The sequence below is a fragment of the Drosophila ficusphila genome, unplaced genomic scaffold (genome assembly GCF_018152265.1).
Source record: "Drosophila ficusphila isolate 14025-0441.05 unplaced genomic scaffold, ASM1815226v1 contig_791, whole genome shotgun sequence".
Taxonomy (NCBI): Eukaryota; Metazoa; Arthropoda; class Insecta; order Diptera; family Drosophilidae; genus Drosophila; species Drosophila ficusphila.
The window spans coordinates 8,170,357-8,185,166 of NW_025064737.1; the positions used below are offsets into that span (position 1 = coordinate 8,170,357).

The 14,810-nt window shown below is 43.9% G+C and overlaps 1 protein-coding gene across 1 annotated transcript; it reads left to right on the top strand.

Moving 5' to 3' along the window:
- Window positions 1-10,767: 10,767 nt before the first annotated feature.
- On the top strand, window positions 10,768-14,309 carry LOC108088083 (calphotin). Its single transcript, XM_017185738.1, has 2 exons — window positions 10,768-10,809; window positions 11,382-14,309. Exon 2 carries the CDS (start codon window positions 11,504-11,506, stop codon window positions 14,210-14,212), a length of 2,709 nt encoding a protein of 902 aa, XP_017041227.1. The 5' UTR covers window positions 10,768-10,809; window positions 11,382-11,503; the 3' UTR covers window positions 14,213-14,309.
- The last annotated feature ends 501 nt before the right edge of the window (window positions 14,310-14,810 follow it).

Below are 14,810 nucleotides of genomic sequence, written 5' to 3' on the forward strand. Positions count from 1 at the left end.
CCACTCGGTAGCCGTAATCAGTGCAGCCAATGCAAAATTGTTCACAAAATGAAAACTAATCGATGGCGGGGCAGCTGAACGAAATACCACAAGGAGGGGGAAAGGGGGCGTTGAATGGGCTGTTATCCAAAGTGGGCGATGCCGGCTTGATGGCGTTCCTTTAGGTGTTTTACACGCTGGACGTGCATAAAATTGTGCGCAACCCGTCGTACGTGGCATGAGGCATGAGGCATGAGGCAGGAGTCAGGAGGCGAAAACCAAACGCAGGAGCGGAAACGGAAAATGGGGAGGCGAAGCCTTCGTTTGGATTCCCATCACGTATCGCAATTTAAATTAACACTTTGATATTTTTTGCTAAACGTGTCGCGGTTTTTATGCGCCATTCTGGCGACTTTTGCAGGAGAAAGAGAGCCAAGCAGCCGCAGTACTTTTGCCGCCGTCTAATAGAGCATTTATTATTTTAATTAAGCGTTTAGTGCCGCACAGATGGTCGTGCGAAAAAAATACCCGTATTTGAGGGGCAAACCGTAATCAGTCAGGCGATTGGGCATACTTTTTTATAAAGCATTCACTTCCGTTCTTCTATTGATAAAAATACGTGTTTACCCCGTTATAATATGGGAGTTTCATGTATCGCCGGGGGAAATTATTTGGAGCGCAGATTTCAATGAAAAAGGAGGTGTAGTCTGTGGGGTTTGTGGAAAAATCATTCTCCTTGTAATGACCCAACAAATTAGTTGCTTGTTGGCGAAACTGCTTGTAATTTCAGCTGCACAACTCCCCCTCCTTTTGGCGAATGTAAAAGGTGCAGTGCAACAAAATGGTCAGGATGGGGCAAAGGAATTCATAATTATGGACAAAGTTCTCATTTATTTTCGCGCTGAATTAATTAAAAGTTCACTTATGCACGGAATTTGCATAAAAATTACATTTTAATTGCGCTTCATTTGCGCGGAGGACGCCAAGTCGTCTTCGTCGGAGCCTTTCGTCCTGGCGTTATGAGAAATTCCCCTCCATCTGCAGGCGAGCAGGGAAGCGTTCGAAAAAGGCTTGGGTGCCAAAGGAAGGATCCAGTGCCAGAGCGTCAGAGAAGTGCACTCGAGACAGACAAGAACACTCTGGGACCCACTACAAAGCGCACTTGCCAGTCGTAATGAAAAAACACATTTTCCTGTTAAGACTTAGCCTCGTCTGGGCCGAGATATAGTAAAAGAAGGAAGCGGGGGGCTCACCAGGAGGTAAGCAAATATAAATATTTATTAGAATTCCCAGGGGTTTTATTTGCCCTGCATCCTGGGGACTTGTCTTTGTGGAATAGTTCATTTTGCAAATGGGAATCTGTAATTTTAAAATGTATGTTATTGAATTATCGAGCAAAAATGAATAAGAAAATCTTATAAACTACAAGGTTTGCTATTGCAATGTTTGTCAAATAGTAAGTCCCAGGAAAGGTTCACAGAAATAACTTTGGAGAAAACTTGTAATTGCTGGCATGTGCAGGTTATTGCATTACATTTCGGAGCGTGAAAATATAAATTTAACATTCAGGTTAATTCCTTCTAGTAAATCTTGTGTGACAGTAATTTTCAGTTCATTGCATTAAATGTGCCCCTATTAGCTTAACAAGTACCTGACAAATAAGTTAATTCCCGTACGTAAACATCAGCGAACATTAACGCCTTTGCCCCTCCAGAAATATCTCGCAGTTAATGGGGAACCGCCCCCATTCGCACGCCCATGAAGAGGGAAAGCTGCCAGACAACACCCCTCGGCATTTCATCAACTTGGTCCAATGCACAGAGCCAACTAAGAGGGAAAGACAGAGGAAAGGCGGAAAAAAAGTTGGCCAAAATATTCTCAAGTTTCGGCTGGATTTTGATGTTGTTCTTGTAGCTGTTGTTGGTCCTTCGTTTTTGTTTTTTTTTTTTCTTTGCTCATTTCCGAATACGGGCAACCTGAGGTTTGTTTTAATTTGCCGCTTTTCTATGAGCCAGAGGACCTGCTCCATTCCATCCCGAGCATTGTCTTACCGACCGAAGCAAAACTTTTGCATTTTCTCATTTTCGGAAAATGTGCAAAGGGATTTGTTTTCATGTCTGGTACTGGTACTCCTGCTGTTCCTTATTTCGGTCCTGTGTTCCACGCATTTGTGGGTTTATGTTGCCTGATATGATTTCTGCCGTTGTCTCTCCCCCGATTTTGTGTGGGAGTGCGAGGAGGGTCCTTTGAGATTATTTTTGTGATGCGGTGGCACAAAAGACAACGAGTGGAGCCTCCCCTCCCCTCCCCCTCCCCTCCCCCTCCCCTCTTCTCTCCTCGATCCCAATCCCCTAACCCAGTCGGCAAATAAATAAAGCCGAATACATCTGTTTTCCCATAAATTGTATGAGCATCTGTATGTGAGTCCCTGCTGGGTGGGTGTGGGTACTTTTATGAACAAGTACGAGCCACGAAATGATATCTTGCTTCGGTTTGTCGTGCCACAAACTTTTCCGTTTGCTCCTGCGGTTTCTTTGGCGATAATCTCGAATTATCTTCTGTGTACTCCCATCCGGGGTCAGAGCAGGGATTACAATAATGCTAAGCTGTTTGCAGCGGAAAAACATTCATGTTCGGATAATTAATCGAAGTTCCGTCCAGAATTTAGTTCCCCACTTTGCTGTTTTGTATTTTTAAGCATTTTCTTTCTTATTTGTATTTTTTCTTGCTTGAAGAACTTTATTCCAATTTCAATGATAAATTCAGAAGCCCTCGCAACGGTTTTCGGGGACGTGTTTATGCGGCAAGCTTCCTTTGTTGTCGAACATTTCCTTGTGTGTGCCACCAGCAGGGGGCATTTGCCTATTAGGCCACGTTCCCGGCTTCCTGTCGCAAATTACATTGTTTTATTTGAATTACGATTTGTCCCGGCCAGAACACACAGCTCCCTGGCCAACGGCATGTCCTAGACATGAAAGCTGCTTTGGTGTAATTTAATTTGTCCCACTCCGAGGAAATGCGTGTTTATGTGATCGTCCTTGGGAGGAGGTCCTGTAATGGGAGCCAGGATGGCCGGGAAGGCCACTTGGCTCCTATCTGCTCTCCATCCTTAAGAGATTACGCACTTCAATTCGCCATACGAATTGCATTATTCACGCGTGCCGAAAGTCAGGGCTTGTCAGGCCGCTCATTATAATTGAATAAATCAGAGCAGCTCGTAAAAAGTCCATCGTATTACCGCGTGCTACGTGCGCAGCTCGTGAATCAATTAAGAGTGGAAAGCCGGCGAACTTCACAATCCCCGAGCTCAACTGGACTCAAAAATGCAGTTCCGGCGCACTTCCCCCGACTGAATTGCGATGAACTCCTTCTTGGCTCGTTTATTTTCCCCGTGGACATGCTAAAAAGGTTCCGCCGACAGGAAGGAAATCTCGTGCTACGTGGAATGTGGCACGTGGCAAGATTTTCGTGGCGCGAAACAAGAGTAAATACCTGGATGATGGCTTACTCGTCCCTTTCTGGCCAAGGTAATAAATGGTCAAGGGTTGTCATTCTCCGCTTGGCTGGGCTGCCCGCAAATTGTGTCCGGATGTCGACTACTTTGGTCACGGTAATCCCTTCATGCACTCCGGGAAAATTAAGTTTTATATTTTTTCGTAAAAAAATATATAAAAATTGTATAGAGAATTTAGACTTGCTAGAACTTATGAAGTGCATTTAAATTAAAAGATTATTTTACTCACAGAAATCTAACTAAAGTTTCTGTGTCAGAAAATACATAATAGGCCAATTATAACAATCTTCCATTTATCTGCACAAAAATAGCCAAAATCCATGCCAACACATCCTCGATATAGTAAGGGGAGCAAAACCAACAAACTCGACAAAGTTTTCGCAATGACTGAAAAATAAAAACCACCTTAAATAATCAAATAAAAAGTGGAAATGTATGAGATCAGGGACGCTCAACGGAGGGGATTACATATAAAACTGGACACTGGCAAGACATTAGCACTGCAGGAAAAATCCGATGGCAAGCAGGTGGAAAAACTGAACTAAAAACTTGTGAGGAAAGCAAAAAGGACGACACTAACGTGTGAATGTGTCTATCTGCTTTGTTGGAAGACATATGCTTGGCACTTAGGAGTCCTGCTTCCATTCTGTTCCCTTCAGCTCAGTTCAGTTCAGTTCAGTTTTGTTCAGGTATAAGAGTACTCTGCTTACTTGGCAACCTGCTTTTTTGGGCTCTTGGGCGAACGCAAACGCTTTTTCCGCATTAGTTTTTTGTTAAACTCCCGGCGCTTCTGCTCCTGCTTCTGCTTGTGCAGCTTTTAGCTTTCTTATTCGCTCCTTCTGGCATTTTTCAGCGTCCTGCGAACCTCACGTATGTGAATCGTTTTGTGGTAAATGTTTTTCAATTCCCTTTCAAGCGGGCGTTTTCAGGCAGGCCACCGCTGCCGCCGAAAAGTACACAAATTTAGCGTTTTATTTGCACCTGCTTCGGCCGCCTCTCAATGTGGTGCTAAGGTGAGTGTAAGTGCTGGCAATTCGGCGAGGAATGGCGGAAATGGAGCTTATTATGTGGCCCACTCGGCACCCCACTCGCACGCCGCTTTTGGCCAAGTCAAAGGCGGTGGCTTCGGGCCAGTCCGATTCGCTCATTTCGCCGTTCACAGCTGGCTTTGAATCGAGATTGAATGGAATCGGAGGAAGTGCCATAGAATTCCCATAGAATTTAGCCTGAATGGGGACCTCGTTTACCACATATTCTCAAGAGTCATTTGCTCCCCGCGCTTCCGCGCTTTGATTGGGTGCACCCCAAACATGTTGGACCATTTGTGGCTTCTATTTATGAGTGTCAGTGGGGGAGTTCACTCTGAAGGGAGGAAATTTAAGATCTAAATAGTGTTAGCGATAAGAAACTTGTGAACCAGATGCTGCATTAACTTAAAAGATAATTCGCTGAAAAACGAGAAACCTTTAAGTTACTGCAAACCTGAATACAAAATCTCAAACTTAATAATTCTGAGATCGGAATTTTTTTGTTGTAGTATAAATTGTACAGCTTCTTTTTCCTTTATTTTTAAACAGGAATCATTAGCATTTCATTATTTATATAATATGGTTATTATACTTCTCAAACCTTCCGTGATGAATAACAAAATATATTGAATGGAAATAAATACATATTTTAAGTTTATGATACATTTAATTTTCTGACTACTTACACAAGACATAATCATTTGTTTACCGCGCCATACTAATTGGTTGAATGCAAATTCAAATGCCAGCGAAGCGAAACAATCTGTGGAGGAAGGCAAGCATAAATGGTAAATAAAAAGAGCGCACATCAATGCATTCAGTAAAAATAAAACTGAATTCGAACAGAAAACGCAAGAGTGGAATGTGCAGCAGGTGAGTTTGCAGTGGAGCGTTGGAAAATGCTTTTGTGCACCCCTAATAAACTTTAAATATTTTGAGCATTTGTTTTATTTTTTCATCTTTTGCATCTTTGCAGGCAGAAATATTTATACCATAACTACTTTAAAGTTGTAAAAGAATTTTGATGCCAATCAATTGGAAAAAATAGTTTCAGTAAAAATGATATTGCCCAACTAACCGCAGAGTTTGTTCCCAAATCAAAGAAATAAGTCAAAAGGTTGGCAAAACAATTCAAATTATGATGTGAACAATGCGGAAATTCTGCAGCAGAGCTGTTTTGAGCACATTTGTTGGTTGGTCAAACGAGCATTTCGGTTAAATTAAAACCTCAAAAGGCAAGTGGAGCTGGATAAGAAACATGTTGCCAGCCCTTCTGAGTGAAAAGTTCATAAATTGTGTATGTGCGTGCTGCTAAAATTGTCTGAACTTTTGTCAATTCCACCCGAAGGAGGGAAAGGGTGAAGTGGGTCTGAGTTGGGAATAATTCCCTGCCCCAAAAATGACATGTGCTGAGTGCCCACAGCCGAGCTGAGTTGCGGCCTCGTCTCGCCTGCTGAACAAATGCCACTCGGCGTTGAATGGAAACCCGACTAGAACCCGGCTCCACAATGATATTTCAAATTTCAGCAGCAACAATGGCAACAGCCAGCCAGGAATGTCCACATCGACAAATGTAATTGACATTTCTTTAAGCGTTCATATGTTCACATCTTGAAAATATCCCGAAACCAAAACCCAGAGACAGGACAAGAACTTCTAGTTTATCCCCGTTCTGGGCACATGCTGTGTGAATACGTGGCTTCATCCGAAGAGAAGAGAGGTCCTGCCTGGTATCATCGTGTTATTGTGATATCTTCTGGACAGGAACCCGAAACACGTTGCCCAGTTGGTGTCACCTTATCTGAAACCGCATTTAAGGTAGCTTGTAACTCTAAGCACCCCCTTTTAGGCCACGAAAATTGGCTGGTAAAGTGACCACTGGTTTTCTAATGGCGCAATATCCAAAGTCCCTCGGCCAAAATCAACCCATGAAATCATAAAAATGAAGTCAAAGATGCGGAAGAAAGTAGTAGGGACCCCGAGCACCGGACCCCGAACCAAATCGAAAAAGTTTCGCTTAGGCCTGGCATTAAAAACTTGGCAGCTTGTTAAGCTCGGGTGAAAACCAGATTGTAGTTCGCAGTGCTGGGGGCCAAATTAAATCCACAAACTGTAGACAAAATGCAATAAAATAAATTGCAACAATATCCGCAAAAACCGAAGCGAAGGGCGGGGCTTAGCAAAACAAAAGTTCCTTATAAATGATGCTGCTAACCTTAGTGCCGCAATCGGAGGGAACATAATATAAATTTTCAAACGAGCTGAGCGGGAGCCAAACGAAAGGTGACAGCTGGGGATGTTGGGAAAATGGTGGTGCGAACGGGGAAAACGAGCTATGGCTAAACAATAGTTCTGGAAAAAATAAGTTGAAAACGAGTGAGAAAAACTTAAGTGCCCGTTAAATTTCCCAGCGGACTAATGATAAAAGTTACGCGACTCCTGCCCCGCCCTTCGTCCCCTCTTCACGCGCATTTTCCTACCTTTCCACCTTTCCTGCAACATTTCTCCTGGCTTGTCGGATTTGTTTGCTCTTTAACCCTTTCCATTTGCAGCCGGAGCCCTTTCATTGTTTTTGCCCTTCGCCATATTCTTCTTTGTTTTTCTCCTCGCCAAGAGTACCGGTAAATACATTGCGGCATTCAAGTTAATTTACCACAAGAAAGGAGCCAACAAGGAGTCGGAGCATAGAGCCTGGAAGGAGTGGAAAAGGAGTCGTGGCGTGGAAGGGCTGAAAAAATGCAATGAAAATTATGTTGAACCAGGCGAAGGGATCGTAATTAGTTTACTGCCGTTTAACTTGCTACATTAGTTGCAATTACGCAGTAAATATTGCCCATTTATTGTGCAATTCATTTGAATTTTTTAAACAGCCGAAGATATCTTCGGGAAATAATAGCAGGATAAGGGTTTTGCTTCTGCTTTTAATAACTTTTAAGTTTAGTTTTTTATGTGATTAAATATTAATTTAGCTTGAACTTATCTTGTGATTTTATGCAATGTAGACAACCATTCAAGAGAGCTAAGCACTTACAACCCTTAACCAAACTAAGCACTTAAAACAAACGCTTGAGGTGAACATTTTGCCACTACACAAATCTTCAAAAACCATTGAAGCTTTTACAGTATTTCTCAGAATTTAATTGATGCAAATTGTTCTTTGGCTTTTTATTTAAAATTAAATATTGTACTTTCCGTTGCTGTTGATACAGTGTACGTGCGTGCCTTTCGATTTGTGTTTGTTATGTGCTTTGCATAATTTAACACTTTGCCTTAAAAACAATCAAATTGTCAAGTGTCAAAAGTTCGTGTCAGGCCAGAATTTTCCCCCCGTGCAGCTGGGCTGTGTGTTTGCGCTGCCATGTAAATGTAAATAAAAATGCATTAAAAATGTAGCTGTAATTTACACACTCACACTTTCCCGGGGAGAGGTGAAAATGGAGTGAAAAGTGGAAATGGGTCCGACCGTAAGTGGGTGCTTGTGTGCAATATTTTGCATTTGCCTGCCAGTTTTTCCGGTTTGCTCTGACCACAAAGTGTTGGCCATTAACCGAGCGTAGTCTGACCCACTCACTGTGTCCATATCATGTTTATGCTTCAAATTGTTGAGATAAAGAATTGTTATTGATTAACATATAGGATATTTGGAAAATAATCGATAAAGATTAAGATGATAATGGTATGATTAAAGTATTATTAATTGCATGTGCTAACAAAAACATTTGGTAATTTAGCTTAAGCCTTAAATAAGAGAGTTTTTCAAGCTGATGTGATTGTAAAAGTTAAAATATTCCATTAGATAGTTTTTCGTTCAATATGGTCTCCGCATAAACGGAGTAGAAGCCAGCGCAGGGGAGCAGAAGGGCAGGCTGACGCGTGTTAATTTGAATAAATTATTAAAGCACGTGATGAGCGCGACCTTTCAACCAATTGGGGCAGCAATCCCCCACACCCCCCTCGCATCCACACAGACCCGGATCCCAATTGGATGGTCAGAAAGGCCCCCTCCCGCAAGCCAAGTGCAATTAAGCACGAAAAAACCAATCAAACTGGAAATAAATTGCGCCATAGTTGCAGCAGCCGCACAGCGACCAGGGTTGCCATACGGCGCCGATTTTTGCGAATTTTTTTGCCTAGCCAGCACTTTGTGTGCCCTCCTGCGTGTGGGTGGTGTTTGGGTTTTTTGCGCTCGCCGGGGGTTTCCCTTTTTATTGTGGCCGCCGGGTGAAAATTGTTTGCATTGCGTTCTCTGCTGATGCATGCGAATTGAGAAATATTTGCAATTTAGCAAAATACACCCGGAAGCGGGCCCGGATTGAAGCTTGAGCTCCTCTTGCCACATTTTGCAATTTCGATTTTCGCCCCGCATTTGTATTCATATTTGTATTTGGCTTTTCCAATCGCATTCGGACTTTCGACTTTCCACACGCCCGGAATGCGTGCAAAATGACGGCAATTAGGTTTATATGTTTCACTGATTTCTGTTTTTTATTTATGTTTTAGTTGTTGATCCTCTCACCTGCTAAAAGTGGCGGAATCGCGATGTCAATAGTTTTAAAAAATTATTGTATTATTTGTTGAAGCTTTGTTCGACCTCTGATCCAGCAGGTAGATTTTCGGCTTAAATTGTTATTTTAGCTTATGAAATATCAACGAAGTTCGAACACTTAAATTTTATTGATTTGGTTATAAAGGGATGAAAACTATGAGTGCGATTTATTTTCATTATTAATTTTTTCGTTTTGTAAACATTGTATTTATTGTATTATCACTTGAATCTTTTTTAATAGATCATAGATGCAGAGATCAAATGTTAACTGTCAGATCTTAGGAATACATTTATTTCTGATACGCAAACTCCTTTTCGCTTTTCTGTTTAGATCAATTGTCGTGCGCAGTGATGCGGGAGGAGATAGAATAAAGTATAAATACAATTTGTATGCTTGGTGTAATTTCATTTCCACTTATCTGGGTATTTTCTCTGCATTTTGCTTCATGCGATTGATTTATCGCACAGAAAATAATAGGCAGCCAATGTCTGTGCATCCTGTGGAAGCGAGTCCTTCCTGCGCTCGGCCTTCCGAGCATTCAATCCCTGAGCCGGGTTCAGTTTATATTCAAATGCTTACGCTTAAATGTCAATAATACGTGAAATTGAACTGCCAATTCAATCTTCACAACTACTCCGCTTCGCTCTTCCACTTCCATTTCTACGGTGAAATCATTTCCATATAAGCGTTTTCCCATCTCGTCTATTTATATATATGTATTTCTTTTCTTTTCGCCAGCAATCCTTTTTTTTTGTTATTTGGCGAGAAGAAATTCTTTCTGTTCATATGTGGAAAAACTATTTGCAAAAGTCTCAAGTGTGCTGGGTTTTCCGGAGAGAAAGGAGTTTGCGGGACGAGGCGAGGTGTTGGACTTTTTTAAACGACGGCTGCAAATTGTACGCAGATCACATTACACTTGCTCCAGCGGACGGCATGTGCAACTGCCGGCTGCCTCTGCGGATTGCTTTACATTTGGCTGCACTTCCTGTCCCCCTCAATCCACCTCCCCCTCTCCATTCCCTTGCATTCACTCGAAAAATTGAAAGATTTATTTCTTAGTTCTTTGCGATTACATTTCCACCGAGCTAATGTGTTCCGATCCAACGGCTACGTAGTGGCAGTTTGTCAACTGTCATTGCATCAGACATTCAATGGCGGACGGTCGCAAAGGAGGGGAAGTGGATTGGGGGAGGGGATAGAGGAGATTGGGGGAACTGTCGCATTTTGTTGACAACTACATTGCAAATACGGCAAAGTAATCAGTATTGTGTAAATAACCAGTTATGTGTCTGCGAGTGCAGTTGACAAAGCGATGCTAAGCGATATGCAATGGAGCAGGAATAAATCCCTAAAAGGGTTTCCACGATGAATTCAATGCATCTGGCAAGATGTGAGCGGAATCAATAATGCCATAATTTGAGGAACATCCCTCATACGAAATGGGGAAAACGCATGTAGCACACTTTTTAGCGCACACCGAATGCTTTCCCCTGCGAGCCGGAAAATATTTAATTCTGACAAAGGTCAGCTGTTAAGCACCTTAAAGTGAAACCGAAATAAACGCAAGGCACTTGAAACTATGCGTATATTCTGGCGCTCAATGGGCAGTTGTCAGACTTCTGAACGGCGTAAACCGATGAAAAGAGGTGAGAATGTCCAGGAAAACTGAGTCAACGGGCCAGTTATCCGCGGGTTTTCCCAACGAGTAGTCGGTCGCTGTGAAGAACTATTTTACTGTTCGGTTGGTATTATTACAAACATATTTATTAATGATTTAAAAAAGGAGAAATGTTATAACGAGGATTCGCCCAACAGGCCGACTTTAACATCAATACTCGATAGCCATAATACAATATATTTTTGTTTTATGGGTCTAAAGTTAAATCAATTAATCAGTTAAATAAAATAATGGTATATAAAAATGACTGACAAGCAGAAAAATTCTTATTTAAGTTAGCGATAACACGAACTTAAAATATAATACAAATAAAAGATCTTCTTTAATCCAGGTTTTAATTCATAAGGAATACACCCCCAACTTTCTTTGCTTTTTATTTTCTTTTCTTTCGGACCGGTTATTAAATAAAATATGAAAATAATTTATTGATTATTTAGCAGCAATCACTTAAAAGCAGAACGAAAACCCCATTTGGTTTCTCTTCTTCTACAGTTGTTTTGTTCTTTATTCTTTTCTCTTTTTATATTTTTGCGAACCTCTTTTCTTATCGATCTTAATTGAAGGCAACAACCCAGCTGAAGGCCAAATGTTTTTCACGTCTCACCTTTTCCACATTTTCATTCCTCTGCTTTCAGATGTCTACTGACCATGAAAGGCTGACCATGAAAATTTGCGTTCACTAATCACCGGATAAGTGAAAAGCTCCGCAAAAGGGCAAACGAGTTTAACCGTGAGAGAGGCCTGAAACTAGAAGGACATGGAACCTGCAGCGGCACCAGCACCTGCTTCTGCCCCAGTGGCAACGCCTGTGGCCCATGCAGCAGCAGCTCCTCCTGTGCAAGTTGCTAGCCCCGTGGCAGTGGCTCCTGCAGCACCGTCGCCGGTCGTTGCAACACCAATTCCTGCTGCTCCCCCCACTGCGAGTGTTCAGACAGTTACTGCTCCTCCTGCTGCTGCTCCCCCTCCTGCTGCTCCGGTTGCTGCTGCTCCTGCCCCGGTTGCTGCCACTCCCGTTGCTGCTGCTCCAACCCCGGTTGCTGCCACTGCAGTTCCTGCTGCCCCCGCTCCGGTTGCTGCCACTCCTGTCGCTGCTCCTGCAGCTGCATCTCCTGCTGTTGCAACTCCCGTCGCTCCAGTGGCGCCACCTGTTGTTGCAGCTCCCGTCGCTCCAGTGGCCACTCCTATTGCAGCAACAGCAGCTCCTGCTGCAGTGGCGTCAGAGCCTCCGGCTCCTGTAACTCCTGTGATCGCTGCTCCTCCTGTTGCAGTTGCTCCTGTGATCGCAACACCACCTGCTGCGGTTGCTGCGATTCCGGTGGCAGTTGTTGAGACACCAGTCGCTGTTGCTCCTGTGATCGCAACACTACCCGTTCCTGAGACTCCAGTTGCTGTTGCTCCTGTTATCGCTGCATCACCGGTTCTAGTCGCTGAAACACCAGTTAGTGTTGCTCCCGTGATCGCTACACCACCAGTTGCTGCGACTCCAGTTGCTGTTGCTGCCGAACCTGTTGCTGTCGCAGAGACTCCAGTTCCTGCGACTCCTGTTGCTGTTGCTCCAGTCATAGCTGCATCACCAGTTGCAACCCCGGTGGCAGTTGTCGAAACACCGGTAGCTGTTGCTCCTGTAATCGCTGCGACGCCAGTTGATGTTGCTCCGGTCATCGCTGCGTCACCAGTTGTTGTTGCGGAAGCTACTGTGGCTCCTGCTGCTGCTCCTGAGATCGCAACCCCACCTGTTGCTGTTTCTGAAACTCCGGTTGCTGTTTCACAGTCTGAAGCGCCTCCTGTTGCTGCAACACCGACACCTGCACCAGAAGCCCCTGCCCCGATTGCACCAACTGTGGAATCTCCAGTTATTGCAGCCCCTGCAGCAGATATTGCTCCTGTCGCTGCTCCAGTTATCGTCGACACTCCTGTTGTCGTGGCCGCACCAACACCTGCAGCAGCAGAAGCGGCTGTCATTGCACCACCAGCTGTTGTGGAGATCGCAGTTGCTGCTCCTGTGGCTGTCACACCGGAAGTTGCTGTTCCTGAGACTCCTGCTATCGAAGCTGCCACTGTTGCACCAGAACCAGTTGCTGTTGCACCACCAGAAGCTGAACCAGCTCCCGCTGCACCAGCGGCTGTTGCAATTGAGAGTGCTCAGCCAGCTACAGTTCCAGAACCAGTTCCTCCAGAGCCAGCAGCTGCAACCGTTTCCGAGCCAGTTCCTCCAGAGCCAATTGCTACACCAGTTCCCGAACCAGTTCCTCCAGAGCCAGCTGCCACAACAGTGGAAGCTCCAGCTCCAGTTCCGGAAACTCCTATAGTCTCTGTGCCATCGGTTGAAACACCTGCAGCTATACCAGACACACCATCCCCTGCACCAATTCCACAAGTTTCAGCCGCAGTTCCAGAGCCGATACCCACACCAGAACCAATCGTTGTCACTCCTGTGGATCCTTTACCAGTGGAGACTCCAGCTGCGAGCCAGGACCCACCAATTGCCAAAGAGGAACCACCAGCAGAAGCACCAGTTTCTGTGGCAGCAGAGATCCCACCAGATCCACCAGTTGTTAATGAAGAACCAACAGTTGCTCCTGTGACAGCAGAAGTTCCGCCGGAAACTGTTACAGAGGTTTCCGCTCCGGCCGAGGATGCTGTTCCGATCGCAGCTCCTACAACGACATTGGAAGCAGATACTACTACAATCGCAGAAGCTTCACCTGCGTCTGAACTTGCAACACCTGAAGTTGAAGCCGTTGCTGCGGCCGTCGCCGATCCCGTCGCACCTGCACCAATTCCGGAACCAGCCGCGCCGATCCCCGAACCAACGGTTCCTGAACCAACCGTTGCAGCTGCTGAACCAGAACCAGAAAAAGCGGAAGTCAGTGAGCAAACTGTTCCAGCAGCGGAAGAGATTACTGTATCTGAAGTAACAGAGACGGCTACAAAACCTGTAGAGGATATAGTTCAAGAGAGTACCAATGTAATTGACGAAGCAACTCCAACCACAACTGAGTCCGCAGTTATAGTTTCTGGAGAAGTATTGGAAAAACCTCCAGCAGAAGAAGTGGTTGCAGTAGAGTCTGGTCCTGAGGTTGTGGCCTCAGTAGTAGAAACTATTGAAGCTCCAGCTGCAGTAGAAACCACCGAAACTTCGCCAGAACCAGTGATTTCAGAAACACCTGTTGTTGCAGCTGAAGAGCCAACTGCAGAATCAGTAGAAACTATAACCAGTGGTGCGGCAGGTACTTCTGAAGAAAAACCAACAGAAGAGGTTCCCGCAGATCCTAGTTCCGTTCCCGTGGCAAAGATAACGCCCCTGCTGAGGGACCTTCAGACCACCGATGTTTCGCTGTTGGCCATCGCGGCCACTTTGGATGCAATTGGAGAAAAACTTAAGGACCAAAAGGCCAGAAACCAGCAGGTGATGGACAGACTCTGCGAGATCGAGAAAATTCTTGGACCACCTAAATCAAATTAGCTTAAGCTGAAGGAATAATTCATGGTAATGTTAAACTAAAATATCAGTCGAAAATATAAAAATTAACATTGAAATAAACTTATCAGTTTAAATTTCACTAACTTTATTTTATTGCCCGTAGACAGAATTTTGTTGAATTTTTGCTCGAAATTGTACAAACGTATGAAACCAAAACTAATCGACTGTTCTCAGTTTCTAGACACATTTACAGAGATTTTGCTAGCACTTTAACCACAGAACCTAATTTGCAAACGTGTCAGAAATTTTCACGGGGGAAGTTGGCATTCTAAAGGAGAGGAAGATAAAAGATACTTGTATAAGGTGGAAATGAATGAATATTTCCCCCATTTTGTCAGCGGGAGAAACATAAATTAGCATTAACGAATTCGTTCGTTGATTTCGTACCGAAAAAACTGGCGGGTTCTGATAATTGAGAATTTATCAATGAATAATTTATATAAGTGCTTTTGCACACGCTTTCCCAAAGGCTTAAATAAATTGTCTACCCTTCTCGATTCCATTCGAAACTGAGTTCATGAAATTTACTTTGATTGGGATGAATGAAACTAGGTTTAAAAGTCAATCGAGAGCAATAAAA